At 51.6% G+C, this 19,793-nt stretch overlaps 1 protein-coding gene across 6 annotated transcripts in view; it reads right to left on the bottom strand.

Moving 5' to 3' along the window:
• Window positions 1-5,679: 5,679 nt before the first annotated feature.
• RXRA (retinoid X receptor alpha) overlaps window positions 5,680-19,793 on the bottom strand; it is an 83,433-nt gene continuing 69,319 nt past the window's right edge. For 5 of the 6 annotated variants that reach the window (XM_026062277.1, XM_026062276.1, XM_026062278.1 and 2 more), the window contains 5 exons: window positions 19,226-19,355; window positions 13,933-14,065; window positions 12,724-12,815; window positions 10,795-10,900; window positions 5,680-6,497 (listed from right to left, as the gene is read on the bottom strand). In XM_026062277.1, coding sequence (XP_025918062.1) covers window positions 6,350-6,497; window positions 10,795-10,900; window positions 12,724-12,815; window positions 13,933-14,065; window positions 19,226-19,355 — 609 coding nt within the window. In that variant the 3' untranslated portion in view covers window positions 5,680-6,349. The remainder of the gene's footprint in view (window positions 6,498-10,794; window positions 10,901-12,723; window positions 12,816-13,932; window positions 14,066-19,225; window positions 19,356-19,793) is intronic. The other variant, XM_026062282.1, reaches the window with a different exon arrangement.

The following is a 19,793-nucleotide window of genomic DNA, read 5'->3' as shown; positions in this document are numbered from 1 at the left end:
CCGGCTCTGCAGCCGTCGGCGAGGATTTATCTCCCCTGTAAACCCAAGAGCAAGTTCAATCTTGTTTGTACCTGGCAACAAATCCAGGTTAAGCTAAGGCCACCGCTAACAGCTTCTGTTCACGCACACGCAGCGTTAGGGGCTCGCAGCACCTCCCTGCGCAGCAATGTTCCCGCTCCAGAGGCACAGATTCGACACCGGGAGGCAAAATGGCTGGAAAACAGCACGTTGTCCCCGCGTCTCTGCCAGAGGACAGTTTGTCAATACGCTGTTGTCGCCGCGTGAGCAGTCAGGTGTGTTGCGAAACCGCCGTGACCCCCGTGAGCGCACCGCTCCCGTGCTGCACGATGCCCCGCGCCCAGGACGCGTCTTCGGGGCTGCCTGCTCTCCCGTACGGCCCCGGCGTTTCGGAGGGAAGGTGCCAAAAGCTGTCCTGAAACCCACCAACGTGCCTGGCTCCAAGGCAGCGGCCAGGCCACCGCGAGCAGGACCGTCTCGTTTCAGAGTCACACAAAACCTCTTGGTGTGAGCTGGCCATGCTCGGCCTGACGAAGGCTCACTGTAGGCTATAGGAAAAGGATGGGAGAGGACTCTGTGATGGGATGGGGACCCCACGGTGGGACAGGACCTTGTGGTGGGATGGGAACCCCATGGTGGGACAGGACCCCGTGGTGGGACAGGACCCCATGGTGGGACAGGACCCCATGGTAGAACAGGACCCTGTGGTGGGACAGGACCCTGTGGTAGGATGGGGATCCGCATGGTGGGACAAGACCCCATGGTAGAACAGGACCCTATGGTGGGATGAGGACCCCATGGTGGGACAGGACCCTGCGGAGGGACAGGGACCCCGTGGTGGGACGGGACCCCATGGTAGAACAGGACCCTGTGGTGGGACAGGACCCTGCGGCAGGACAGGGACCCCGTGGTGGGACGGGACCCTGCAGTGGGGTGACCCGCGGGACGAGGCCCTGCAGGCTGCTGCCGCAGTGCTGGGCCGAGCTCAACACGGCGCTGCCGCCCACCCCAGGCCCAGCACGATCAGCACACGAGAAAAGGGGAATTTCCATTGAGTTCAGTGCGACCGGGGACAGAGCCTTAAGGAATAACTCCAGAAACACCCATACAGAACAAAAGAGGACTTGGACTGGGTTATATTTTAAAATGCTCATATATTTTCTTTTTTTTTTTTTTGCCTTTTTTCTTTTTCTTTTTTTCTTTCTCTTTTTTCACAATTCTAATACAATTGTTCATCAAAATACTGGCGTTTCCAGCAGCAATTCTTTTTTTTTCCTTTTTTTTTCCTTTTTTTTAAGTGAATAATAATATACGGTAGTGATTTCACAGTAAAACAGACCTGCGGGAACGCCGGATATACGTGACAAAAGACACCCCCAGACCAGCCCGCCCCCTCCCCCCCCCAAAGATTTTGGAAGTGGGGGAAAAAATAAAAAGTTCATTCAAAAAAATTATTTCAAAACAGGTTTCATATAAAGCCTTTAAAACACGGTCAAAAGTGTCTCACTCTTCTCCAGATCCCTGTCCCTGTGGTTGAACATTTACAGAGCGAAAGTGAGAGAGAGAGAGAGAGAGAAAGAGAGAGAGTTTACAACAATCTCTATAGAAGAAACAAAACAATCCAGGAAAAAAAAATATCCAAGAATACGTAAGGGATAAAATTACATTTGTACAAAAATAGATTTTTAACTTTATTGATGCTTTAGATATTTTTCCTTTTCTCTTTTTTTTTTGTCATTCTAAATTTTAATGTATTTCATTTTTTAGCTATGCACCCCATAGCCAAGGCATCCATCGCTAAGTATTGGGAATTGCTAAAGCTATTTTACTCAAAACCACCTGCTGCTCAAAACACAAAAACAGAACAAAAAGGCATCTTAAAATAGATGCATTTCCTTTGTCTCGAGTTATAAAGATCCAGGTTTGGCATATGCCAATTCGGGAAGGGGTTCAGATACAATGTACTCGCTTACATGAAGCAAAAAATGTACGAGGGAAAAAAAAAAAACAGGAAAAAAGAACTGACTTAAAACAAAAACACAAAAAGTCTGTAATTGCTACGGTTATAATATATGTATATGTGAGTGAGGATATTTATACAGTGTATATATCTACAGTACATACATGTATACACACGCACATATGTATCAACTTAAAACAGGTCATGCACGCGAGTCGCCGGCGGGGACAGCATCAGCTGGGGAGCCACGGCCGGGGCAGGGGCCGGCGGCGGTCCAGGGGCCGCGGGAACGGCACTCGGAAAGCCGCCGCGGCTCCGGGAGGAGCATCCTAAGGGGCCCGCTGAACTCGGAGCGGGTCTGTTTTACGGCTCGGTTGAAACACGCACGACAAGGCAGCGAGGAGCATCCAGGGTGGCGGGCGGGTGGCTGAAAAGCTGATGTTTGTGCTATCTTTAGAAAATTAAAGATTGTCCCACCAACAGAAAGAAATTAAAAAAAAAAAAAGAATTAACGAATAAATCACCCTAATCGAACCAGATTTTTGCAAGAATACTAAGATCTGGTTAAATAGAAGTCCTACCTCTCTAGTGAATAATGTGCCGCTTTTTTTTTTTTCTTTTACCCATGTATCACCTTTTCAAACAAGCGTGTAGTATATTTATAATTATTACGATGAGGAAAAAAAAATGAAAAAGCCAAAAATGAAAAAGAATACAAATGAAAGACTCAAACTCATGCAAAAGCACGTTGCTTTAAGGCTGCTGCGGCGGATGTTAGCGGACGCGCGAGCTTTCCGGTCCGACGGGGCCGTTCGCGCGGGGATTTGGGCAGCCAGCGCTTTGCGGGTTGTTCACGTGTCGTCGGGGCCCCCGCGAGCCGGAGCGAGCCGGGGCGGCCGCTGGCACAGATCCGCGCTCCACCGAGGGCGACGGAGCGATGCCGCGTTACAGCAACTCCGGAGCTCCCGCGATGCCTGCCTGTGCCGAAAGCTCACCAAAAGCCCAGAACGATTCTCGGTCTTGCACCAAAACCCTCCTCAGCGAGAAGCATGGCTCAAGGCTTGCAATACGCTGCTCCACCTGGGGAAACTGAGGCACGGAAGAGCCCACCCGCCCCGCGGCGTGCGGAGCGCGAGCCCTTTGCCGGCAGAGCCTCCCCCTTTGCACGGCGCTCTTTGCTGGGGGCACCCCATCGCTGGTGGCGTTGTACTTTTAGCAGGCCAAATGCCGATGGGGACGGCGGCGCGGGAAAACGTGGAGCCCAGGAGCCGTGCTGCCCGCTGCCGCATCCGCATCGCAGCCCGGCACAGCGGCGGCTCCAGCGCCTGGCGCCAGCCCCTTTCAAGCATTCAATCAGAAAAAAAGTGGTTCTACCCAACGGAGATAAGCAACAGCGAAGGTTTATTATAGTGCAAGGTCGACGGGCTCTCTCATAAAGCACCCTCGTGGTCTCCGGCAGGCGAGCACCGACCGTCGTCTTGTCTCCTTCGACGCTTGAGCCTGCGAGCGCCGGGCAGGGGGCTCCGGGCTGCTCCGACGGAGCGGTCTCGCTCCGGGGCTCCGCGCCGCGCCGGCTCGCCGGGAGTTAACACCTTCCCGGCGAGCCCCCGGCCACCGCGCGTAGGGGGGTGCGAGCGCCGCGCTGGCAAGGAACAGACTGCTCGTGTTTACTGGCACCCTTTACATATTTCATTTCTCCTGCCTAGTTTTCTTGGCAAATTCTTCCAGGGTGAAGCTGTTTAATAATATTTTCGGCGGCACGCAGGCTGCCGCAGAAACACAGCCAAAACGCTTTCCCCGCCTCTGTGGATTTGCCACTTCAGGCCAGCCTAAGGGAAAGTTATGACCTGAAATCCTGAGTTTTTATTTAGCAGTGCGATGGCCTTATTAACTGCAGGGGGACGGAGCCGGGGCCGCGAGCCGCCAGGCTGAAGGAGGACAGACGGGGCGACGACTGCGCCCATCCGAGGCAGAGGTGGGAGCTGGCGGCCGCCGCGCCGGCACCCTCGCAGGCGCAAAGCCGCCATCTGACGAGCCAGCTACAGCCCACAGGGAGAAGGAGAGCGAGGAATATATTTGGGACCTAATAATTTATCATTTTAAAGCACGGAAAAAATAAAAGCGGTGGGGAAGCCCTTGGTCTGAAGCCAACCGCAGGCACCTCGCTCTTGGCTCCGACCACGCGCTCCGCTGCCGTGTCCAGGACGGACCATCTCTCTGCTAAGGAGGACAAAAACCCTCAACAAGATCCTTCATTGTTTGCTCTGCTTTTTCTTCTAACTCATTTTTTAAGTTGGGCTCTGGAGATACCTGATTAAAGTGAAATTGTGAGGTGAAAGGGAAAAACGCTCCCTGGCTCTTTTCCTCTGCCTCCCGAGCTGCCCGGGAGAGCCGGCCCTGCGGGACAGGGGTGCGACGCTGCGACGTGCGAGGAGGATTAACGCAGACGGCATCAGTCTGCGAAGGCCAAATGCCTGTCCCTCCTCCTCCTCCTCCTCCTCCTCCTCTTCCTCCTCCCTGCCCAGCGCGGCTCCTGCTGCCCAAGTCCATCAGCAAGTGCTCAGGCTGCAAAGGGGGGAAAACGAGACCGAAAGAGCTGGAAACACTCCCTAGGCGCACGACGCGGCCGACCCTCCGAGGTCTTCGCACGAGCGAAGCGGCCGCCATCGACGGCGACGCCCGCCGCAGGGCTGGGGAAGCCCCCAAATCTACCCGTCTCCTTGCTGTCCAGCAGAGGTTTAAGCAAAGGGCCAGGCCAAAGCCCAGGCTCCCGCCGGCAGGGAGCCAGGATCTGGGAGCTCTGTGCCCGCCCAGGCAGGGGCTGCTGCCAGCTCCCCTGCCTCCAGCCGGGACCTCGCAGCGCCCGCGTCTCTGCCCGACGGAGGAGATTCAGGGAAGCGGAGGGGGTCCCGGTTCTTGCTTCACCGCTAATTAACACGCACAATTAACAGCCTGGCCAAGCACTCCCACTAATCGCTGCCTTACAGAGCTTCGAACCGTAACTGCTGCATCAACAAGAGCGGCCTCCCGAAATTGCTTCGGACGCCTGGGCGAGGCGAGGGCTCAGACCCTGCCGGCACATCAGCAAATCCCTGCCGGGACCCCGGGCTCCCGCGTACCTGCAGCGGAGTCAGCGCCGGAAAGGTGCATTTTGTGGCACCCGTCCCATCGCCCGGCGGTCCCCCGCCAGCCCCGCCAAACTGGGGAAGCGGCGCCGACGCCGCGCGGCCGCCCCGGAGCCACCAGCCCCTGCCGCTCGCCCAACGACCACCGCCTCCGTCGCAAAAGCCCCGGAAATAAAGGGCAGCCACGCGCGGGTCCCCGCGGGGTCGGCCACGCTGAGCCTCGCGCGTGCCGGGATGTGAAACGGGTGTAGTGTTGTGGGCGCGGGGGTGCCAGCGAGCTGCCAAAGGGCGACTGCGAGTCCCTCGCAGCCTTAAAGCAAGCGCTGCAGACCCGCACGTTCCAGTTGGCCCGTGTTTGCTTGGCTTAGCTCCGCAGCCGGGAGAAGAGTCATCTTTGGAAACAGCAGCGGCGCCCGGCTGCCCTTCCAGACGGGAAGCGGGGCCTTTCCGGCCGCTGCCGTCCTGCGCTGCCCTCCGCGCCGAGGGGCGGGGGGGCTCCGTCTCTCCGCACCACTGTTCCTCTCTCCGTTCAGGTCTTTATTGGGGGGGGGGGGGGAGTAAGATCAATCCCAAATCCTCTGCTTTGAATTGGAAGGAGAAGGCTCTGTGCAGCCACGGGTGACTCATTTGCAGGGCACGGTGAGGGCTGCCTCTCCCTCGGAGAAGTAACTACTAAGACTATTAATAATAGTTGGAAACCAAAAATAGATTTTTTTTTCTCTTCTCTTTTTCAAAAACTCCATCCTCTGAAAATAGCCAGCTGCAATTCAGCGAGTTAAACTGCTCCCCTCATCCGAACCCCACTGCCCAAAGGGCCGCCGCGGCCTGCTCGGACCGTCCCCCACTCCCAGCGCCGGGAAACGCAACCCCGACCGCGGGGGGCACACGGGGTACCGAAAAACCCGGCCCGCGGCTCGCTACGAATAGCAGGGGGGACCAGGGCGCAGGGGAGAGCTGTGGTCGCTTGTGAAAAACACTCCGTTCCCACTTCTCTACAGCTACTGTAGGGAAACAGCTACCAGATCTTTAGACGCAGCAATGACAGCAAATGAACAAGGGTCAACATGACGAGGAGGCAAGGACTTCAGGGTGTCGCCCCGGGGAGCAGACGGAGAAGATCAGACGGTGTCTCCAGCATCAGGGAGACGAGGCAGGGAAGGGGGCTGGGGCAGAGGAGGAGAAAAGCAGAGGAAGGAGCCCCGGGAGGCCCCGGCCAGGCGGTAGGGACTGACCCAGCAGCAGTTCTCTAAGTCATTTGATGAGGCGCTTCCAGCATTTCCATCAAGAAGGTGTCGATAGGTGTGTCGCCTATTAGCTTGAAGAAGAAGAGGTGCTCCAGGCATTTCAGGCCGATGGACCGGAGCGCAGGGAGACGGAGCAAGAGCTTGGCGAACCTAGGGAGGGCAGGAGATACAGCATGGTTAGAGATCCCACTTGCGGCCCCATTTCTGCCCATGACCCGCAAAGCTTCTGACACTGCTCCTGCTCAAAATGGATCTGAGTCAGACACAGCTGGGATTCTTTTGCTACCAAAGTCATGGGGCTAAACCCAGAGAAATGACTCATGGGTATGTGTGTCCCAGGCCTTGAAGATCAGGCAGCCACAGTGAAGATGACATTCACAACAAACAGCTGGGAGCAAAACTGAAAGAATAAAAAACAAACTAAAGGCAGTCCCCTCTGGACTGGGGTGCACTGTTGGCTTCATGCATGTGAGTCACACTATCTGCTTCTCCAGCAGTCACTCAGAGAGTGCCCTGAAACATTTGTGGACTCCTTACACCACAACCAAGGAGAGGAGAAACCTACTGAGCTAGGCTTTTCACATTCAGCAGTGCAGCAGCTTACACCAGTCTGATTTGGGTCAGGGAAAACTGAAACCAGTCATGAGGATGAGGAGGGATGGAGGGGATGCTGAGTGTGGGTATCTCACAGAGCTGAGTAGCAGTTCACCTGGTGATGCCTCCTTCATGTAAGGATTGGGCACCTCACAGGCAGCTCTGCACAGATGTCACTCCAGGTTACTTGCTGCCACCGCTCTGAGCCCTCGGGACCTGCTTGCACGGCAGAAAGCTGGGCTGAAGGCACTTCTGGGGTGAAGCCAATGAAAGGAGACAGTAGCTTTTGAAGCAAAGGCTTGAAGCTGGCAACGCTAGACCCAAAGCAGATCTCTCCTGGGGAGCCACCGCGCAGCCCCCTTGTCTGCACCTGGGTCCAGGGGGCTGCCAGCAGCTGCTCCCCTGCTCCCTGCCTGGCACAAAGTGTCTGGTGGGGCTCAGCTAACCCCCGGCTAAACAAAAGCCCTTTCTCCCAACCCTGCCTGGCAGAGACGCTTTTCAGGTTGCACCCACGATGCTTTTAAGAGCGCTGACAGGCAACGAGTGCTGCGTGCAGCTCGGGGAGGGGAGAGGCAGGGGGGCTGGAGAGAGCCGACAGCGCTGGAAGAAGGAGCTCGTGGAGGACAAAGCGACCAGCGCGGTCCCAGCTTGGACAAGCTCAGCCTCGCCATTGCTCTAGGCAATTAACGGGGCCCACCGACTCCAGCCAAATCCAGCAGGCAGAGATGAGCCCAAGGGCTGGCCAGCTGTGCTGGAGAAAGGCTATTGCACGCCAGCCTCCTGGCCAGAGCAAGCCAAGCAGCCAGCTGGCTTGGAGGGCTGCTGGATGATGCATGCTGGCAAAGGAGGCCACGGAGCAGGGTGAAAGCCACGGGCTCCTCTGCACCAGGCAAGGTGCGCTGGGGCTCCGGAGAAGGCGGCAGCACAGCCCCCGGAGGTGGAGGGTGCCTGCACCTCATCACGTCTGCCTGCATGAGCCTCGCTGCCAAGAGCCTCGGGTGAGCTTCACAAGGTCTCAAGAGGAGAGACGCTGGGGGATGTCACCTCCTTACACGTACCCCATGGCTTTTTGTGCGAGTGCTCCCAAAAAGGGAGAAAGGCCCTTTAATCCTTGAGAGCGCCTCTCTTTGTTTTTACTGCTGCACAATCAGGGCTTCGACATAAGCAGTGCAGCGCAATGGCCGGAACCGAGCCAGCACAGGGAGAAGGGGACTCTCTAAAAAATATATACATAGAGAGAGACATGCACAAACATACAGATATTATATATGCACACACACTTCTCTCTCTCTCTTTTTTTCTGCTGAGCTGGCGAGAACAGTGGGACAAGAGCCAGGAAAAACAAATCAGTCCTACCATCCCATTCAGGAAGTTTCACTTTAAACCAAACCAGATGATGGCTCCAGCCCTCAGATATGTTTAACTGTGAGATAACCAGCCCGCAGCGCAATGTGCCAGCGCTGTGGCTGGGAGGGGGGAAAATAGCCCTGATTACCCGCGGCTGCTCCATGTCACGTAGACACCATGCCCTCCCTGGACAAGGAGCAGGGGGTGCCCTGGGGGAGGGAGCGCTGCTCAGTTTTTCCTAGGAATGTTTCCTTTCGTCTCGCTGCTGCAGAGAAGTTCATTTTTGGTGCCATCATGTTTACATCGAGCTTGCGAGCCCTTGATCACGGACTACTTAGCCAGGACTTGGCTGAAGTCACACACCAAAGGGCATTTGAAATTTGGCAGCGGCAAAGCTAAGCGTTCGCCGCAGCTTGAAGCAGGGGAGGGCGTGCAACGCCTGCGAAGGCTCAACCGTGCATTTGCTCAACCACAGGAAGAACTTGTTTCCAGCCCCAGATGGTGATCACATTGTGCCATTAGACCAGGAGGATGGAGAGCGCTCCTGAGAGTTTTCATTTAGCTATTGTGTAACTCTGGATTCCGAGCCTACGAATTAACCCTCCCGAGCCATTTGGATTGAATCCACTGCTGTCCTGTGCCGCAACAGAGGCAGTAAGGTTAGCAGTGCTCCGCCACGGCTCTCATAGGTACAGCCCTACACGTGTTGTCCCTAAAGCTTTTCGCAAAGAAGGTGTCAGGATCCCCTTTACAGAGGGAAACTGAGATGCTCAAGGATGTCAGCTGCCCAGTTCAAGGTCTTTCAAAGCCGGCAGGAGATCATCATACTCAAGAGCCCATGGTCCAGGATATTGGATCTAAAACGCTCCCTTCTGTATCACTGACGTAGTGCCCCTGGAGAATAGATTTTGGCCATTGTTTCAGCAACTTTGGTTCCTCAAGCAAGGCCACTTCACTTGGCAAAAGAAGAGTGGGCACAACTGAAAGCGCTGACCAGAGAGGCCACACGCTCCTGGGACTTGTTGCCGCGTTGTCCTGCTCCCAAGTCCCACCCCAGCCCGCAGCAGCAAACCAGCGAGCAGCCGCGTGCGCGAGCCACAAGATTCAGCTGCAGACACTGGATGCCTGTTTGAAGCTAAGAGAGCTTCCCATGGGGCAAATATTCCAGGAGAGCTCCTGGCTGGATTTCCAAATGCAGCTCTCCTTGTGCCATTTACGGCTGGCTGCACATTTTGAGCCTAAAGGGGAGCAGAGCTCTTCTGAAACATCAGAACAGCCAAAGTCCAGGATCTGGATTTGCTTAGGGTGTGCAATTTAATAACGTTTTACAGGAAGAGCAGCTAGCTTTAGAGTTGGCCTGGGGTCCAAGCAAACTACACAGAGGGAGGAGAGGTAATCATCCCTGCTCTATGCACCACGATCAACACTCATTTCCCCTCCTCGCCGCAAAAAATCAAAAACACCCAACGGTATCTTCATCCTAATTTTCCCCTCCACAACCCAATCATGAACATCCAAGAAGCCCCTTAACAACATGTCTGCTTTCAATTGCCAGTACACTGATATCCACAGCGGCGGCGGGGAAACACAGTGCAATATTGCTTCTGAGGCAGTGATCTGCCCACTGCATTCACTAGTCTAAGAGCATCTTTTTTTCTTTTCTTTTTTTAACCATCCAGATAAGCAAGGCCAGGAATACAGGTAAGATGCAAATCCTAGTTGCTTGGGCTGTTTTTCCCAATATTTATGCCTCAGCAATGATATCTACCAGCAGCAGTTTCCAGTGCTTTGCTTGGTTTCTTAAATGACTGTCAGTAACTTAACTGGCAGTTGCCAGCTTCAGGCTGTAACTGGGAAAATGCGCCCACTCAGCTTTGGAGAGGTCCAGGAAAGCATTCCTAATTCCCCCTCCCATTCCCAGCTGGATTGGGGGAAGAGGGGAGGGGAGAAGAGAGCATCAATTGAGGCTTTCACTTCCCAGCAATGATGCTCATCTGCCACTGAAAATTAACTCCGTGTGTGTCTTGTTTTTGCTGTGGCTTGCTCTCAGCGGTTTCCAAAAGGGAAATGATACCCGTTCCCCCATGTGCTCATCCCACTGCTGTAGCAGTAGGAGCCAGGACGCTGCAGGTCTCGTCACTGCCTTTACCGCGTGACCCTTACTGTCGGACTGGCTGCATCGCTCCCCTGCGCCACGCTTGCCAGTTGCTAGCATGAGAATAAAGACCTCCCTCCCCTTCACTGTGGGATTTTCTAAGGATGTCCACAGCAGAAGCGGATTAAAAATGAGCAGTTTTCTCTGCAGAGAGCTACCCACATTCAGAAGGCTTGGGAACAGGGTGAGAACCCTAAATAAAAGGGACCCAGCACTCACGTGCTGCAGGTGCGCAGATGGAAGATGGGCTCTCAGAGACCTCCCCCAGGCTGCAGCACCACTTCCAACAAGTCTTTGCAGTGGCTCGAGGCACACACTGCTGGGGAGGATGGGGCACACCCAGCCACTCACCTCCCAGGCTGGTCGGGGTATTTGTGTTTGCAGTATGCCTCTAGCGATGCATACACCTTCTCCCGTAATGCCTCAACTTCAGCCGGGTTGGAGAGACCTTTCGAATCTGCAAGACAATGAAAAGACCATCAGCCAAAAAGGACACAAACTTCAAGGCTTTTCAGGCAGGCAAAGTCAACAGGCACTTCTGGACTCGCAACCCCGTGAGTGTGCACAGCCAGCTCTACCCTGCCGGCCACCAACAGCCCCAAACAGATCAGGGCATAGAGCCTTTCTGTGGTCACAGGGTCTCAGCCCCAGGTTATTTGGGGCATGAACCTAACACGTCAAGACCTTATAGGTTTGCTCTGTGACTATAGCTCTGTTTCACCAGACAGGTCACATCCCAAACCCAACCATTTTGGCTCATTCAGTGGTCGCAGAGCCTCATCCAAAGGCTTTAGCTCCCCCTCAAGTCATGGGCTTGTGGGATTTCTCCCTCCAACATGAAGCACTGTGGCAGGGCTGAAAAAAAAGCCCCTGCACTGGCAGCTCCCCCATGATTCAGTGACTATCTGCAATCCCAACCCGATCCAACCCCGGACTGCGGTGCTTCCCGCGTCTCCCAGCGGGGCCGGAGGGGGAGGAGACGCTGCGGCTGTTTTTAGTAGGGTGAAAGGGACAGGCAAGCAAGCGATATCCCCAAGCCCAGGCATGATGGGAACCTCTCCAGATTCCCCCTCTTTTACCATACATGGCTACTCCCAAATTACAGACGATAAATTACTGATGATTACAATAAAAATTTAAAAGTCAAACAAAAACAAGAAACAGCCACTGAACCCTGCTAAAACACACTGGCCTGGAGAGGGTGGGAAAGGCCAGAGAAGGAACAGCGTTCGCACACGACCCATCCTTTCTGCAAAGAGCGGTGGAGGGCACACAGGCATAGGTGGATGGGGTGGCCATAGGTGCAGAGGTTTGTATCCTTGTTTGCCACCTGTTTCTGCTCTGGACTGACCCACTCTAAAAGACAGAAAATCCCCCAACAGAGATATATAGGCATCTACATCATGCCAGTAGATCTACTGACGTACTGTGGCTTTGCCACCAGAAATGCTAGAGACAACCTCCAAGACTGAACCTCCTTCCCTTGGGCAGCAGAGGACAAAGGGGAGAAGTAATCTAATTTGAAAGCATCCTGGACTCTGTAAAACCATACAAGCTGAGGACAAAAAGGTTCTTATGAGCCAGTTTTGTATCCTTCACCCTTTCCAGGCTCTGCAGGTGACTTATCCAGAAACCCAGTTAATAAAATCTCTAGGATGTTGAGATTAGGAAACAGAGGACAATAATATCCATGCTCTAACTTTGCCCTCATCTTAGTTTTGTCTTAAAAGATCTCTGGATTCACAATTACCCCTGTTCAGAGACAGCGTCCTAAAGCATCAGAACCTTCCTTTCACTGAGTCAGCTGAAACGCTAAAAATAGGAGGACCCTGTAAGTGGATAAAATTAAAGCCCCTCCACCTCAGCGGAGAACACAGCCCACAGTAGGAGTTAGCCCCCAAAAGGTGGCATTCGCCCTCTCCTCACAAGATCTCAGCTGAACAACGATGCGCCCCGCAGGGAGAACATTTTGGCATGTGAAGTGTTGCCCTCAACCCTAAACGCCCCTTGGAAAGGGAGGCCTGGAGAGTTCAGGTGCAGTTATGGGTATGGAGCTAGATCATCCCCGGCCTGCCAGGAACATACTTGAAAGGTGAAAGGTGCACGTGTAGCACTCATTCTGCTTTCACTCCTGTCTCTTCTGTCTCACCCTGTTCTCGGGGTTTAGTGCCTAGAGTGATTTGCAATAGAGCTTTAGAGGTAATGAAAGAAGGAGCCAAAAGGACACAGCATCAGTCAGGAGAGGACTGGAGAATTGAGAGAGAAGGCAACTGCATGTACCGGGGTTGAAGAGGACAATGGCTCGCAGGCAGCCTAGCTCTGTCTTATCCATCTGCATGTCTCGCATTTTTGACACGAGTTCTGTCAGTACTCTGCAAAGGACACAAAAAAATCACAGGTGTCAGTGTTAAAAAGAAATGAAAAACCAGGTGTCAGTCCCAGAGTGAGGTCCTCTGGGGCATGTTTAATGAAGTCATGGGATAGTGCTCATTTATACCAGCTCAGGAAAATGCCCTCGTTTTCCTCCTTCATCAAAAATAGTTCATTAGGAACATCGATAGTTCCTGTGAGATACAACAGGGACCATAAGAGCTGGCTTCATACATTCACTAAGAGGCTCTGGCACTAGAGAAAGCTGCCTAAAAATAAAAAAAAAACAGGTATCTGAAAGCAATTTCCTCTGCCGGTAATTTTTATTAGTCCCTTTGCTCTTATTGCAGGTGCTGGTCTTGAAATATTTTCCACTCATTGCCCAGTTTTTCCTGTTAGATCTTGCAGTGAAGTCATGATCTTGCACTTATGACCTCACAGGAAACAAATGATGTCACCCAGGTCTGAAGAGCAATTTCCTTGCAAAGCAAAAAAGCAAAGGTGATTTGGTTTCAACTAAGCCATCTCAGGATGAGTCTTGGGCAAAGAAATCAGCCACAATTTAAGCAGTGTCTGGAGTCACGCTGTGGGTCATACGCTCTGGAAGCCACACTTTAAAACATTCTTCCAAAGCACAGGATTAAAAGGAGCCCTTGGGATATGCATGTGGAACCTATTGGGTACTTTTGGTGAAAATATAACCATATCTTGGTCCAATTAAAGATGAAAAGAAGTAAACAAGTGGCCTCCTCATAATGTTATAAGCCATATGGACCCCATGAAAGAGGGTTTGATTTACACTGGGCAGTCCTCTCAGTGACTATTTTGGGCTGTAGGCTTCTGCATGTTTAAGAGGGGGGATTTAATGTTCCTGCCTGCAGCAAAGACCACAACGTTTTCACACAAGCAGCGGGACGGACACCCACCTCAGCCTGGGCTCTTCTGACCAAGAGCCTATCTGCCAACACACCTCCATCCGCACCTCAAGCGGGCTGCAATATGGGAAATGGACAGCGCATGTCCTGGGGCAGAGCAGTGGAGAGAGACAGAGAGATGGAGATGCCTAGGCAAGATGGGCTGAGGTGCATTCCCCACCGTCCATCCCCTCCGTCTTCCCACCTGTCAAAGATGGCACCAACACCAGCACTGTGAGCACTGTTCCGATGCACGTGGAGCCCGGTGGCTAAGAGGATCCCGTCTTTCACAGCTATGGAGCGGTGGGAGAAGGAGGCGATTAGGAGCTCATTCCACCCTGGGGAGGAGAAAACAACCAAGGGCGCAGGTTAGAGCCACGGGGTCGTCAGGGGGTTCAGAGATCAGCAGTCACTTCTCTGGCACTAATCTTCTCTAAGAAGAGAGGAGGAATTCACTAGAAGTCTGCCTTTGCTAGAGTCCCTAGGAAACTGCTGGATGTCAGAAGGTGGAAGAACCTTCCCTGACACCCAACCCTTTCTTGGATGTCACGGAAGGGGGAGAGGTGGGGGGAAGAAACAGTAAGCAGCCAATGCACTAAAAACGTAATAAAGAAAGTAATTTCCTCTATAACCCTAGCAGGCACTAGTGCAAATAGCTCTCCACCCCGCTCTTCTCTGTATCAACCTATGAGTGGATATGGAGCCTTGTGCTCATGATCTGACTTTATACTCCATGCCTGGTAGCAGTTAAAGAGCTATTATTGTTTTCTATCAGCTAATTGGGCTTATTTTTAAGCCACAGTGAGGCACACAATTCATTCACCATGATTCAACTGTGTAAACCTGGACCACGAGAACTCTTGCTGAGATTTCTCTCTTCTGGCCATCTACTTCAACTGTAAATACTTGAAGCGAACAACTATCTTCAGACCCATGGTTGTACTGCACTCCTACACAGAGATCCCACATGGAGGTCCTACATCCACGACTGGTCTACCAAGGTCCTTCCCACACAGCCAGTAACAAAAACTTTCCAGAGCTGCTTGAAAAGAAGCATTTGTCATATTTGTTACTGAATGTGCCACTTCAGAAAATATGAAAACACACATCCTCTGAGCCTGGATGCCAAGGGAGTAGTTTGAACTAGTTACAAATTGGAAAGAGAAGGAAGATACGACTTCCCTCTCAGTTCCCTATTTAAATTTAACAGTTTCAATTTCTAAAATTTGTTACCAGCTGAGTCAAAAAGTGCCTGAAACAAATCCAGAACAAGTAAGCTTGAAGGGTTGAAATTTCAATGACTTTCAACCTGCTGTAAGGAGAGGCATCTGTGATAAGAGAAGACAGGTTTTATGCAACCCTGGAGAGTCTCACACTCCTCCTGGGGCTGATATACTTGGTCTGAAAACATTCTGATGTCCAGAACACAGAATTGCTTGGCAGGGTCCAGAAATCTCAGGATATTTGATTTTTTTCTTCCATGCTGGAAAAGCAAGACAACAATACCCTTCATCTCCTCTCCTGCCACAGAAACATGCCTTTTCTCGCTGACTGGGGCTTGCAACTCAGGAATCAACACAAGGTCCATGCGTACTGTATTTACCCACTGTAGCAGAGATGGGTTGTGCCATTAGAAATGTCGACAAGGAATAAAGTTCACTGTTTCCTAAGTGGCTACAGGATGTTTCCACCCCAATCAAGGGAACATTTATTTGGCTATTTACTGGGTGGGGCCTGGCACTTCCAGAGGGATTGCAGCACTATGAAACACCAGGAGAATTGAGGAGAGGATATGGGGCTGAACGAGGAGTCTGCCTGAGCTGTGCTCCAAGACTGAAGACACCCGCTTGGAGCCAGACCAAGGGTGACCCACAGAAAGGTGCTGTAGGTGCTTCCTGCTGCCCACCACATGCAGACCCACAGCAATTCCACATACAGATCACAGATCTTCCCTGCAACTTTAATCAACAACAACAAAAAAAAAACAACACTGGTTTGCAATGTCCTTCCCCAGTGCCAGCTTTCGTAACTCTGCCCTTCCAGCCATGACCTAACACCCATCTGTTGCAGCTCTGCAAAACCTCAGTGTCACCTCTTTGCATTGCCTGAGCAAATCCACAGGCAGCCTCAGAGCAAGGCTTGCCAAGAATACGTGAAAGTGTTGTGGCTATGGGGTGCCACCAACATCTGCACTGTTATTCCAACTAAGAAGCGTGGGATTAATCAGCATTCCCTCAGAAGAATTACTGCCATTTAGAGCTGGGATGTTTTGGCTGAGATGGGGACCCTACTTCTACCTGGTGCTTTTGGCATAGAATTGCTGCCCCAAAGAGCTGATGAGCTACAGGGACAAGGCAGAGAGCAGGGGAAAATTAAGTACTACCACAGGTAGCAAATCTGAGTTAAACATCAAACAAGTTTGCCCAAAGAATTTCACATTTCAGCCCAACTGCTGAAAAAGCAGATCAGCTTTCTTTGAGGCTTGCTAGTCCTTTCATTTCAAGTAGAGGAACTGCAGCCACCGAGGATGCTTTTGCTCACCTCGGGTAAGGAAGGCACCAGACAGCGCAGTGACCACTGCCTTAGCCCATCTCACTACAAAGCTTCCCCCCCTCACCACTCAATCCTATGAAGTGAATTTCCATTTTAGAGATCTGATTCTCTGTCCCGCTTTGCAGACTGTCCTCAATGCCAAGAAAACTTCAAGTGACTGCCATCTCAATTGTAGCAAGTTTGGGGAAAAAAGAAAACCTGAGGAAAACAGGCTTGAAAAGTTGAGTTTCCTTCTCCTTCAAAAAGCTCAGAGTGAAGATTTTGAAATGATTCAGGATTACCAAGGAAAGCTACCGCTGGCACATCCAGCACCACTCCTCCAAAGACACGTGTTCCACTTAATTTTGCCTCAGAGGATGCATGAATGAACCTGACTAACGCTCTTAGCTAAATTTTAAGACTTAAATTTTTCATGGGCAGCTGTTCTCAGCAGGCCACTCTCTGCACTCAATAATAGATAGAGCCACTGGTTAAAAGACTTTGCGGGAAGGTTATCTGAGGCCTCGCTCAACCAAGGTGCTGGGAGCTGGGAGCCCATGCCCAGGCTGCTCCTGGCGCTCTGCCCTGCTGGGTGCAGCTGGTCCTGTGGACACGGCTGCAGGATACGCTGCAGGAGCGACCGCAGTCAGAGCCACGGCAAAGCATGCATCGCCAGGACACAGCGGGGTCCGCAGCCACCTTCTCCGCCACCCCAGGGAGCGGCCCCAAAGCCCCAGCCTGGGTACGTGGCAGGTTCACACGCTCCCCCCTCCAGGAGGCAGCCCTGGGGCTAGGGGAGGCGGCACGGCTCAGCTGCTGGGAGGAAAAAAGCTGGGATGAAAACGTCAAGAAAGGGGGCTGGAGTCCTACTTCAGCGATAGATAGGCTTGATACAAAATGAGCCAAAAAGAGAACGTAGAGGATCATTTAAAAAATAATATGCAACAACATAAAGGTGAGAACGTCAGGTCACCAAGTCTCCAATTTAGACTTTATTAGCCTTCTTCTACACAGAAAACAAAACCCTGAACTGTTGTTGTGGGTTTTGTTTCTGTTTCACATAAGCGAAATACAGCTCTTCATTTGAATTCAGCTCTTCCTTGCAGCATTTGCAAAAAGCCCTCATTTCAAAGATTTCTGTAGAGATGCTTCCCCCCTCATTCATTCTCAACAAGCAGCTCTAGAGACCCTCTTCAAAAATACACCCTTTCCATTTTCCAGAGGCGGCCCTGAGCCGGCTGTACGAATACCAGCAGGTTGAGCCAGCACCAAATGGAAGCTCAAAGAAGCATCGCTACCAAAAGGCAAACTGGAGCAGTCAAGAGAGGACATGTGACTTGCTCAAGCTCAGAGTTCAAGAGGAGGAATAAAACCTCCAAATTTCCCATTCCCAGACTACTGTTGTAACCACAAGAGAAAACATGCGACTCTAACATTACATTTTAGTAAATTAGAAGAGTGGAAATTCTACACCAGTAAATTGTGGGACTTAATTGCCCAGAAACCACTGAGGCCAAGGATTTTACTGAGATTCCAGGAGGAACTGGATATTTGTATAAAGGGCCAGGATATGCAGTTATACTAGTTAACAGTCAATGAAAAAATTGCAGAAAGTATTAATATTTGTGCATTCGAGCTACAGTCATCCTCTATTAAAAAAAAATAATCAGAGTGACAGTTAGCGTTGCATGGTAGGAAGGAGGACAACAGTGATCCCATCATCTTCCATTCCTTATAAAAGGGCCTTTTGGGGAAATGAGACAAACCTTAAAACTATCATCTCCCTACCACTTCATGGGAAAGCATCCCACCAGTTCTCAGTGGAAGGATGCCTCTGGCCACCTTTCCTCACGCAACAGGGGACACTTCTATTCAGAAAACAACAAAAGCAGAAGTTTTCCTGGTGGACTTCAGAGTCCCTGGCTTGCTCTGGTTTCTTTGGACGGCTGATGGACTGGTTTGTTCCACTTAGTTCACCAGTTCACCCTGGTCTGAGGCTGTACCTCTGCTCTACACCAAATTCCCCCTTAATTCCTGGCTTCAGGTAGTCCAGGGTTGGTTTTTTTTTTGCTTTTAATTGCCAAGTTGAGAGCTGGGCACCACAGACAGTTGTCAAAATCCTTTCATTTCCTCTCCCAATTTCATCCTTCATATCAACTTTGTCATTTGCTGGAAGCAGTTTCATGTGTCCCACTGACAACCTGACTTCCCCTTCGTTTAAGCAAGAAAAATTCTCCGCTGCATCAAGCCACAGCTTGTTTAATCACTTATCTGATGGTTGGAGCTATGCAAATAGCTTCATGCCTAAAATGCACCCTTGTCGAGTTCTGCCCTTGATTTTTTGCCCTCCCCAGTCTTTGTACATAATCTGCCAGCAGTAGGGGCTTGAATTTACTTAATGGAAGGAGGCCCTTTTCACAGCTAACTGCTTTTAACCTCCCAAAACGTCCATTCCTGCAGACTCCCTGCAGCGCAAGGAAATTTAAAATAAGCCTGGAGAATTTTATTTTCATCTTGGTGGGTGGGAGAGGGAGGGTTATATGTTTTTCTCCCCTTTCTGTTTTTAATTATGATCAAACATCTTCTACGAAATTTCACGGCATCCCAAGCCCACTTCTCTTTCAAGTCTCCATTTGGGAGGAAGACAGTGCATAGTTCCCTTGATTTAAATAACCCACCACACATCTCCGAGAGCCTTGCTCATCAGAGACGAAGTTGGGCCATTTTTCAGCTGATTGGCAGCTGGTGCAACATTTTGGAACACATTCAGTAACACGTCCCTTGGGGCTTTTTAAAACCTATTTAGCAATTGAATTATCAGAGGCTATTATTCAGAAGCAGCTAATGACTTTCAAGTTGCAGGGAACTAAATCTAAGCATAATACCTGTCACTTGCAAGACATAACAGTCCTAGAGCCCTGATGGGGCTCCTCGTCGGTGCCCATGTAGTGAAGCTTCCCACTCACCTGCTCTGAGCAAGATGACCTGGTCATCCAGGGGCAGCTCGGAGAAGTGGGGAATCCTCTTTGCCCACTCCACCAGGGTGAAGAGCTGCTTGTCCGCTGCCTGGCATATGTTCGTTACCGGGTCATTGGGCTGCAAAGAGAAGGAGATTTAAAGGCTCAGAAAACGTGGAGCAGGAAGAAGAGAGACTGGACAAGCAGCTGGAAGGGCTTCCTGCCTCTGTGCTGTGTTTAACAGTGTTATTCACCATTCAGGCTAAATAGCCAAAAGGCAGGAGGGAAAAACAAGGCAGGGGAGGAAGAGGGCTCATCCTGCAGGACAGCCAGCTCCAGAACAGACCCCAGGAGTGCTGAGACACCAGCGAGTGTCCTGCCCGTTGCACCAGCTGACTAACCAACTCGCTTCACGTTGGCACCAACTCCAGCCACGGGAAGGACAGTCTCCTGCATTCGTGCTACCCAGCCTGTGCAGCTCTCGCATTCCTCATGCCAGAATCTCATAGCTCGAAAAAGCAGCAATAATGGGGGCATTACAGAAAAGGAGAAAAACCCTTTCTTTTGAAATATTATC

Source organism: Apteryx rowi, unplaced genomic scaffold, assembly GCF_003343035.1.
Source record: "Apteryx rowi isolate R43461 unplaced genomic scaffold, aptRow1 scaffold_19, whole genome shotgun sequence".
Lineage (NCBI taxonomy): Eukaryota > Metazoa > Chordata > Aves > Apterygiformes > Apterygidae > Apteryx > Apteryx rowi.
The sequence above is the reverse complement of the archived record's forward strand: the minus strand, read 5'-3'. Positions and strand labels throughout refer to the sequence as shown.